This window comes from Peromyscus leucopus, chromosome 3 (assembly GCF_004664715.2).
Source record: "Peromyscus leucopus breed LL Stock chromosome 3, UCI_PerLeu_2.1, whole genome shotgun sequence".
Taxonomy (NCBI): Eukaryota; Metazoa; Chordata; class Mammalia; order Rodentia; family Cricetidae; genus Peromyscus; species Peromyscus leucopus.
In genome coordinates this window covers 50081353-50091768 of record NC_051065.1, presented here as the reverse complement: position 1 = coordinate 50091768, position 10416 = coordinate 50081353, and the positions used below count along the sequence as shown (strand labels likewise).

The 10416-nt window shown below is 41.5% G+C and overlaps 1 protein-coding gene across 1 annotated transcript in view; it reads right to left on the bottom strand.

The window, feature by feature from the left end:
- Positions 1 to 2000: 2000 nt before the first annotated feature.
- Positions 2001 to 10416, bottom strand: part of Svopl (SVOP like) — a 58074-nt gene continuing 49658 nt past the window's right edge. Inside the window, exons 15-16 of the mRNA XM_028889350.2 lie at positions 5347 to 5460; positions 2001 to 2675 (exon numbers count right to left, since the gene is read on the bottom strand). Coding sequence (XP_028745183.1) covers positions 2664 to 2675; positions 5347 to 5460 — 126 coding nt within the window. The 3' untranslated portion in view covers positions 2001 to 2663. The remainder of the gene's footprint in view (positions 2676 to 5346; positions 5461 to 10416) is intronic.

Here is a 10416-nt window from a genome sequence, read left to right as displayed (position 1 = left end):
CCACTTCTGAGCTTTTAATAGATCTTTCTTTGGTGGAAATGATCAATTGGATTTAAAACAGAATAAATAGATGTAATTTGAATCCTAGAAATGCCTTCCTTGGTAGTTTACAACATTAACAAAATCCTGTCTTTGCACATTCTCTAATGTTTTATCCCCCACCATTTAGCAGGAAGTATGGGAACAAATTCTTTGCCTATGTTCTTATGCCTTAATCCCAAAACAAGTGAGCCAGAAAATGTGATCTTTTATCAATAGTGACAGTTACCTAATCCAGTCTCTTTAACAGTACACTCATGTGTATATTAAATTCCAAAATAAAATTCAGCATATTACAGAAAGTAATTGCCTGTTACAGATTAGTCTAAAGAGTCTTAGATTCTATGTGCAAAACTATTAGATCCTGACATACTGTTTGTACTATAATTTTTATTCTTTAGTACTCAGTCTTTAGGTATCTGTGAAACAAGTCCAATAAGTTCATATCAGGAAGTGACTTGGAATTTGTTTCTACTAATGACTAAGTGTGCTAAACAAGCGTCTCCACAAACAGCTTGCAATTTGTGTTGTAGAAAAGCTGTTATCAAGCTAGTTATCAAGGATTCCATTAAAATTGTGGTAATAGCTTGCTATAGGCTTGATTTGCTGTTGTCTCAAAAGCCTGAGTGCTAGACAGTGTTAGGTAGCACTGTGAAGTTCCATAAGCCTGAGTATCCCCCAGACGCTGAGAATTCTGAAATCTTGAGAGTGCTGGGCCGTTAGCTTTGTCCTTGGCTTGCCACCACTGCTAGCCTTTGCTTAACTCGTGTCTTCAAACTCCAGCTTGTGATGTTCAGTTAGGATTTAGAGTAGATTGCTTGTCTTGCTCCTGCAAATGTAGCCAGCAGAGTTTTCCGTCGAATAGTTTGGGCGTGAAATAACAACTAGGCTTTAAGGTGATTGTTTGCCTGTTAGCCAGATTAATCACATGAGCTTTTCATATAGCTTGAAAGTTAGAAATGTTGTAGGCTCGTGTATATAACTTGATAAGCCTAGAATATAGTTGGTCTTTCAAATTCATGTGTGTTTTGTTGTTGTTTGCTTTGCTTTTTGAGATGGAGTCTCTCTATGTAGCATGTAGTCCTGGCTGTCCTGGAATTCTCCATGTAGACCAGGCTGGCTTTGAACACAGATCCGCCTGCCTTTGCCTGCCAAGTGGTGGGATTAAAGGTGTGCATCACCATGCTTGGCTTATCCACAGGTTTCAAATCCAGGATTCAACCAGTCAGATAAATATTTAGGGGGAAAAAAGTGTGTTTGGTGTTTGCCGGGCGGTGGTGGCGCACGCCTTTAATCCCAGCAGTAGGGAGGCAGAGGCAAACGGATTTCTGTGAGTTCGAGGCCAGCTGGTCTACAGCGCAAGTTCCAGGACAGCCAGGGCTACACAGAGAAACCCTGTCTCAAGAAACCAAAAAGAAAAATGTTCATCCTAAATATACACAGACATCCTTGTCATTATTTCATACATGTCGTTGCTATAATAATAGATACAATCTGGAGTTGACAGAAGTATAAGGAAGGGAATAAATACACTTGCTGTCATGTTCTATATAGGATGGACTGTTTGGTCTCTACCAGGAGTCCTGGGACCAATCCTCTAAACTGCTAAGTTTATAAGAAACTGATTTGAAGCCATCCATAGACAGTTTGAGTAGGGTTGTTTGCTCCCGAAGCAGAGGTTACACCTCTCGGATGCAGTGTGCTAACATAGCAGTGTTTCATTGTGGTTGCAGCTGCGATCTCCTCCACTGTTAGTGAGGGGGATCCTCAGCCAGCCTGGTGATCTGAAACTATAGTGGGCTTCCACAATAAGATGTTTTCTTAATGAAGCATGCCTTTCCCACTAGAACTTGGTGTACACAACGCCCACCAACAGTATGGAAGTAGTTATGTGTTACAGGAAAACTGCACATGCATCATGAGAATCAGTGAGTCCCTAAGATTAAAAAAGAGTAATGATGTATGGAAAAAGTTAACTTTATTCCCAGCTTCTTGGTAGTTACATACAGAATAAAGTAGTATCTTAAAGAACTACTAAGGCCAAAATTTAAGTTCAGTGATACCAGTCTAGTTTCTTGCCTTAAGTACAGAGTCTTTGTCCTTCAACCATAGACCATATGGAGCAATACCAAGTGTTTTGTCTAAGGTTAAGTAGTTGTTGATGCCAAGTAAGAAAAGCTATATTCTCCACCCTCCACTTTTTATTACCATTCAATTTCAGGGTTTATTGGTTTGTTTGGGTAGTGGAAGTTAAGTGGTTTGGTGGTAGGTTGTTTTTGAGGTTTTTGTTTCATTTTAGATAACCAGGCTGGCCTCAAACTTGCTTTTATAGCTAAGGATGACCTTGAACTCCTGCCCCTCCTGCCCCCTCGACCTCCCATATGCTGGGACTTGAGGCATGCACTACCACCTGACAAAAATATATCCTATAAGAGGCTTGCATATATTGATTCCTAAGTAAGAGACCCCCCCCCAACTACAGTTTTGTGTGTGCCTTGGTTGTTGTAAAATAATTGCCACATGCAGAAATAAAACTGCTAAAAAAAAAAAAAAAAAAAAAAAAAAAACTCAGTAATAGTGAAGATCAAATATTTGTCCTTTGGTAGCCATAGTATTGTAGGTCCTCATTTAATTTGCTATGGGAGAAAAAAGAAAAAAATTAGTTTGTAAGTCTTTGTTCTTAATACAGTTTACATGGAATTAGGATCCATCATTTACCCTTGTTTATGAAATGACAGTGCTGTCTTTATAATGTAAAGTTGGTATTATACAGACATGATCTAAAGAAATTCACACCATAAACATTCTAGTGTTTTCTTGGTTTTTGTTTGTTATTGAGGCAGGATCTCTCAATATCGTCTTGGCTGGCTTTGAACTCACATCACCTGCCTCAGCGTCCTGAGTGATGGGATTAAAGGCATGCATCACCATGTCTGGCACTACAAACATTCTTTTTTTTTTTTTTTTTTTGGTTTTTTGAGACAGGGTTTCTCTGTGTAGCTTTGCACCTTTCCTGGATCTCGCTCTGTAGACCAGGCTGGCCTCGAACTCACAGAGATCCATCCACCTGGCTCTGCCTCCCGAGTGCTGGGGTTAAAGGCGTGCGCCACCACTGCCTGGCTTCAAACATATTCTTTAAGTTTATTGACTCAACACTACCTTTAAGCTAGTGAGCAAGTTGGTTTATCCAGACAGATGACTGCTATGCTGTTTTCTTGTTTTTGAAAAAATGTGCATATGATCACAGCAGTGAGGTGGGTATGTATATATGTGTATGTGTCTAATTATCCTGAAGACAGCACTCAGTGGCCAGGGGGTGTTCATATGCATGTATTGCACCATGTTAACATTCTACCGTGTCCCAATGCTGAGTTCTTCAGTCACGCCCCAGCAACAGGAAAAGGACTGGCTTTGTAGTGAGGTGGACATCCATAGGGAACATCAAATGATCTGTTAGATTTCTTCAGTCTTATTTGTAAAACTCCTTTTTAAATTGTGAGCCACTGTGGTAGCTCATACCTAATAACCCCAGCACTTGGGAGGCTGAGGCAAGAAAGTCACCACAAATGTAGGGAATGGAAAATTAGCATAAAACTCGGTGTTTTTTACATTGGTGTAAAAATTTGCCTAACTCGTGCCCTAGTAAAAAGAATGTGGTGATCCTTTGTAATACTAAAAGGAAACACATGAGTTATCTTGTCTGACTTAAGCATTCAGTGATGGGGCAACTGCAGATGATTTCTATTAACATTTTGCTGTAAGGTAGAAAAGCCCCATCTTGATTGGTGTCTGTGCTCCACACTGGAAGCTACTGTAGTTGGTTTTGCTCTTTTGGGGGGCCTACCACCCAGCTCCCAAGTAAATCACACATGGGCTTATTCTTAACTATAAATGCCCTTGGCTTGTTGCTAGCACCTTTTCTTAAATTTCAATTATCTCCCCTCCCCCCCCCCCCCCACGCGCTCTACCTTTTCTGCCTCTGGGCTTTTACCATTCTCTTACTTCTGTATATCTTACTTTCACTCTTACTCTGTGGATGGCTAGGTGGCTGGCCCCTTGTTCTTTCTTTCTTTCCTTCCAGATTTCTCCTTCTGTTCATTCTGTCGCCAGCCCTGCCTATCCTTTCTCCTGCCTCGTTATTGGCCATTCAGCTCTTTATTAGACCATCAGGTGTTTTAGACAGGCAAAGTAACACAGCTTCACAAAGTTAAACAAATGCAACATAAAAGAATGCAACACACCTTTTCATCATTAAACAAACGTTCCGCAGCATAAACAATGTAACACATCCGAAAATAATACTCCACAGCCACAGTTCCAAGTTCTCAGGGACTTGAGCAGAGAGGTATGTTAAGGAGCCTGTGCCCTGACTTCATCCACAGCCTCCAAAAAAATAAGGAGCCTAAACACAGAGCTCAGGGCCATTTCATTTCATAAGCCAAAATACTGCCTGCCTTCATAATCTTTAATGTTAAGTAGACCAATCATGAAAGATGAGAAAGGAAAGTTGAAAGGGAAAAAAAAAGCCAGTCCTTTGCAGCAGAACTCATTAGTTTGAGGTGGTGGGGCCATTAGAGGCCATCAGGCCCTATGAATGGGTTCCTTCCCTAGTGAGTACCATGGTGGTCTGGTAAGGTGTTTGCTCAGGCAACCTTCATTTTAGATAGATGGGCTTAATGCTGCTCTGGAGCTTTCCAGATGCAGTGGAACTGGAGGTCAGTTTACTTGTGGCAGATGGAGATCACAGGCTGTAGGTATCCAAAGCTGCGCCCTCCACATCTAGACCAGGGAAGCTGTGCTAAAGCTTTAACCACTCACTGTGGGTGTTGGGGAAAGAAGCTGGTCTGTTGCATCCAAGCCTTGTGATCCTAAAGGCCCTGCAGTGATGTTTGAACCCAGCCCCATTTTTTAAACAGTAGCTTTTACATGAAAATATATGAAGTGAATTCATAGTTAACTTCATCTTGATTGCTGCTCAAAACTGTATGTGAGAGACTGGAAACCCAGAATTTCAATCAGGACCCTCTAATAAGATTTCATTGCCTGCTTAAGTAAAGGCTACCTATATCCCAAACTTCTCTTGGGTCAAAAAGTGGTGGCCGAGGAGCTAAGAGGTGGCTCAGCAGATACGTTACTATTCTGAGTTAGTTCTCAGCTAGCACCGATGTTGGACATCTCCCAGACTCCTGTAACTCCAGGGGATCTGCACTCATTCACATACATATCTACACATATGCATACACATAATTAAAAATAGTTTTTAAGTGGTTAATTGTAAGAAAATCAAGAGCTTCCTGAGTCACTTACCTGCAAGGCACGTCCTTTGGTCTCAATGGGGAGAGTAAATGCAGAAATGGCGCACACAACACAGACGGATGAGAAAAGACATAGGGCTCCCAGGAAGGAGGCACTCATTAGGACCTGTGGGTCAAAACAGAATCACTTAATTCACCATGCCCCAGTCACTTCACTAGTACTTTAGATCAAAGGATTTGCATTACCCAATATATACATAAATGGTCATTTGTAGCCTGCTCTGTACATTGTGCTTTTGGAACATTGATTAGACCAGGCTGGTAGAGGCATCTTGAGTGGCTGGCATTAATGCACACTGGACAGCTTCGATCTCATTGCACCTACCTACATCTGGCCAAACAGGAGAGCTTCCTGTTCTCCCAGCCGCTCTTACACTAATTCAGCCTACTTAACTCCTAACCTCCACTTCTCTCGGGACAAAACAGCAGAACCTTTCTTTTTACAAGAGAGATAATCTCCAGAGTCTGAAAAGATTGCTAATTCATCTTATCTCTATTCTGTTTTGTGTGACTGTCAGAACTTTCTTTTGTTGTTTGAGACAGGGTTTCTCTGTAGCCCTGGCTGTCCTGGAACTCACTCTGTAGACTAGGCTGGCCTCAAACACAGATCTGCTTGCCTCTGTCTCTCAAATGCCAGGATTAAAGGCATGCACCACCACATCCAGCTGACTGTCAAAACTTTGGTGTCTTTTTCCATATAAGAAAGTCTTTCTGTCAGTCTACATACATCTGTTGGCTGGATCTTTTCACTTTGCTGCTGAATAACTAAAGACTCCATGCACCTGTTTCTCCAGGACAGTGCCCAAAGTTGGCAGAGAATCAGGGACTTGGTAGTTATCAGCTAATTTTAACAGGATAGGTGCCTGTACAGTGAAAAAGGAACAAGAAGGCTGTTAGAATCAGACTCTACAATTTAGGAGATCTGGAAATACCTAGTCTAGTCCAACCAGTCGTTTTACAGATAAGCTTTCCCTGACTCATCACAACTATAGCCTCTGGGAACCAGACCCTAGTGATAATACCGCCACCATGTATGTTCCTTAAGACACCAAACTCAGAAACCCAGCTCCACTATATACAGTCTACTGCCTTCCAAACTGGCAAGTAACTCCACATACGTCAACAGATTAACATCTCTAATTACTTGGAGTTGACCTAGCAAATGATAGCTGATACTCTGATTTGAGAAGGTTCTGGGTTTGGGGTGGTGACTCCTAGGCCTTGGGAGTGGCGGGAGTCTCATGTAGCACTGGCTGGCCTTGAACTCAGTTCTTCTCTGCCTCCAAATGCTAGTTACCTAGCCCTCAGTTCTTTGATTTTCATCACCAAAGTAAAATTTTCTGAAGCAGGAGGCTGGGGAAACAAAAAAGGAACAGAAACCAAGAGACTAGGTAGCCTGCACAGTGCGTGATGAGATCAATAATAGTACATGTCTGGAATTTACCACTTTGGTTACTGCATATCAGAATTCTCACCACCGCCAGAATGGATTCTAATTATCCTTACCTTTATTTTTATTTTTATATTTTGCACCTATTTCAGAGTACTGAGTTGGATAAGACCCTAAAGAGTTGAGTTTAAATTACATAACTAATCTAGCAACTATCTAGTCTTTGCTTCCCTAGGGAGATGCAGGGCTCTTCTTCATAGCAATCCAGTGTATAGCTGTCACTGCACATTCTTACACAACCTTAGCTAGCCTAAGTAATTTTCTGTTATTTGTAAGCAAGAAGTCTATGGAGTATTATAGAAGTCATCTGGGAACCTGGGGATGTAGCTCAGTGTTAGAGCCCATGCTTAGCTTGTATGAGCCCTGAGAACAGTCAGCATCATTAAAAAAAAAAAAAATTTAAGAGCTGGGAGGTGGTGGCGCATGCCTTTAATCCCAGCACTTGGGAGGCAGAGCCAGGTGGATCTCTGTGAGTTTGAGGCCAGCCTGATGTACAGCGTGAGATCCAAGACAGGCACCAAAACTACACAGAGAAACCCTGTCTCAAAAAAACAAGAATGAATGAATGAATAAAAGATGGAAAAAAGTTAAAATGCATAGTTTGAGTTCAGTCCACACTGACTAAGCCAAAAGGAAAGAGATCTCCACTTCTAAAAGAGTTACAAAAACTAAGGACATAGCTTGTCTAGCTTGTGGGAGGCCCTAGGTATAATCGGCACAAAAAACCCTAAAAACTAAAAGGCAGGACTGGGGTTGTAGCTCAGTGGGAGAGCATTTACCTAGTATGAACACAGACCAGGGTTCTACCCTCAGCAGGGAGGAGAAACACTAAGAAGCAGAACCTAGAGCAAAGACAAGGAGCTTTATGTCTGTCAAGACAAGTCATAGGTTAATAGACAAGATGGAGGAGCTCAAACCCCCTGCTGAGCGGAGGAATAACACATGACTGGAGACTTTCATGTACCCATTTCTCATTCTAAAATTTATTTTCCACTTACATGCGTGCATGTGCATGAGATGCTCATTAAGGCCAGAGGGGTTATCAGATCCCTTGGAGCTGGAATAAGAGGCAGTTCTGAGAGGCCTGATATGGATGGTAAGGACTGAACTCTGGTCCTCTGGAAGACCAACAGGAGCCCCTAACTGCTGAGTCCACTATCCCTTTCTTAATAGAATGACTAGAGGAATCGCAACTTGAAGACACTATTAAATCAACAGAAAGCCTATCCTCTTTCAAGTGTTCATCAAATGCTGACTGGGATTAACCCCATATCCTTGGCCATAATTAAGTAAATTTCAATAGGTTTAAAACAGCTGAAATCATTGTTTTCTAACTAAAATGGTATCAAGTTATAAAGACAATAGCAAAAAAAAAAAAACTCCATTTCTAAGCTATCAAAAAAAATCTCAAAATAATCTAAACTGAATATAATGGAAATACAGCATTAAATTTGTGAGACACAGCTAACAGTATAAAAATACTTAAGAATAAATAAAACATGAAGGGGCTGGGGGTAGAGCTCAGTAGATTGCAGCCCACTCTGCACCAAGCATTGGCTAACTAGTTCATGGTGGTCTGCACTTGTAATCTTAGTGCTAGGCGGGTCATCCATCCTTAGATACATAACATGGAGGAGAACATGGGCTATATAAATCCTAGACTCAAAATTAAACAAGCATGAAAAAACAGAAAATGCATAATCAGATATTAATTAAACAGCACATGAATGAGTTTTAGTTCTTAAAGTCTTACATAATTCTCACCAAGGTAATTTGTAATTCTAATGGAAATAAAAATTCCCAGTAGGAACATGCAATCAAATTGGAAAAGAAAATGCTTTTTAAAATGAATTTGAAAGAATTAACATGTAGGAAACTGGAAACCTGAAAATTGTCAGGGAGCCCGAGGGAAGTTATTAGCCTCAGGTATTAAACATGAGGTTAGAGAGCAGAGCAATACAGTAATGAATCACAAAATATCATTAGTGAGTACCTGCGGAGAATATTATAACGGGGACTTAGTAAATCAGTTGAGAGTATGCTAGCAGTTAACAGCCATCAGTCTTTCTGTCTGCTAGGCAGCCTCTCTAGAGCTACATCCCCAATCTTTCTGTGGCTTTTGAAAGCTAGATTCTTACCTCAGGCCTTAAGCGTAAAGTAGAAATCAAAGCGTAAATGAATGTAGCTGGCATTGTGGTGCATACTTTTAATCCAGCACTTGGGAGGCAGAGATATGGGACTCTCCAGGAGTTTGAGGCCAGTCTAGTCTACATAAGAGTTCCAGGATAGCCAGGACTACATAGAGAGACCTTGTCATTAGAAAGAAAAAAAAAGTGTCATGGAAAGTTATTTAAACATGACAAAACCATCCTTTAACCATAGGTTAAAATAATTGTTTCATTGATTACATAAACATTTAAAAGTTCATATGCCCAAAAGTTTTCATGGTAAAATTAAAAGGCAAACTGTAAAATTACCTGTAGGGGCTGGAGAGATGGTTAGAACAATAATTTACCACTTAGTTTTGTTTTTCAAAACAGGATTTCTCTGTGTAGTTATGGTGCCTGTCCTAGATCTCACGCTGTAGACCAGGCTGGCCTCAAACTCAGAGATCTGCCTGGTCGGTCTGCCTGCCGAGTGCTGGGATTAAAGGCATGTGCCACCACCGCCCAGCCTAGTTTACCACACTTGCAGAGAACCTAGCCAGCCAGTAGTGGTGCATGCTTTTATTCCCAACACTCTGGAGGCAGAAGCAGTTCAAGCCAGCCTGGTCTACAAAGTTCCAGGACAGCCAGGGCTCTTATACAGAGAACCCCTGTCCTGGGGTGTGTGTGGGGAGGGGGGGGTAATAAATAGCAGAGAACTTGCATTCAATTCCCAGCACCCATGTCAGGCGGTTCCCAGCTGCCCATAGCTCCAGCTCCAGAGAGATACAACCTACACCCATGTGCACACACCCCAATACAGATATATGTGCACACATATAATTCAAAATATAATAAAAAGTACACCTGCTGTTTGGCAATGATAAAACAGTTCTACCATGACAAGATCAAGCCCTTCCAGAAAGAGGAGAGAGACATCAGATGTCCCATGATGGGAGACACCTACAAGCCAGGAAGAGAGCTCTGACTAGAACCTAAAATAATGTCTGTTTATTCCCACACAGCCCATGGTGTCTTGTCTACACCAGTTGAATAGTGAAGCAACTGATAAAAAACTGTAGGGAAGGATTTTGGGGGTGGGGGGTAATGTCTGAAGTTTAATTAGAAATGCTAGAATTAAGATTCTCTTGAAACAGTCAAATGGAAATGCTGAGAAGGTAATTAGATGAATCTGGGGCTCAGAAGGTGCAGAGATGAAATTTTAGGAGTCATGATTTTAAGCATGGCAGCACAGCTGTAATCCTAGCATTTAGGATTAGAAGCAGGAGAGTTGGGATTTCAGGGTCATCCTCTGCGACACAGGGCGTTTGAGGCCAATCTGGACCACATTGCAACCCTGCCTATCTCACGGTGGGTGGGGCAGAGTGGAGAGTAGCAAAGCCCGATACCACCAAACCTAAATTCAATCCCTATGATGGAGCCACATGATGGAAAGACTGACATCCTT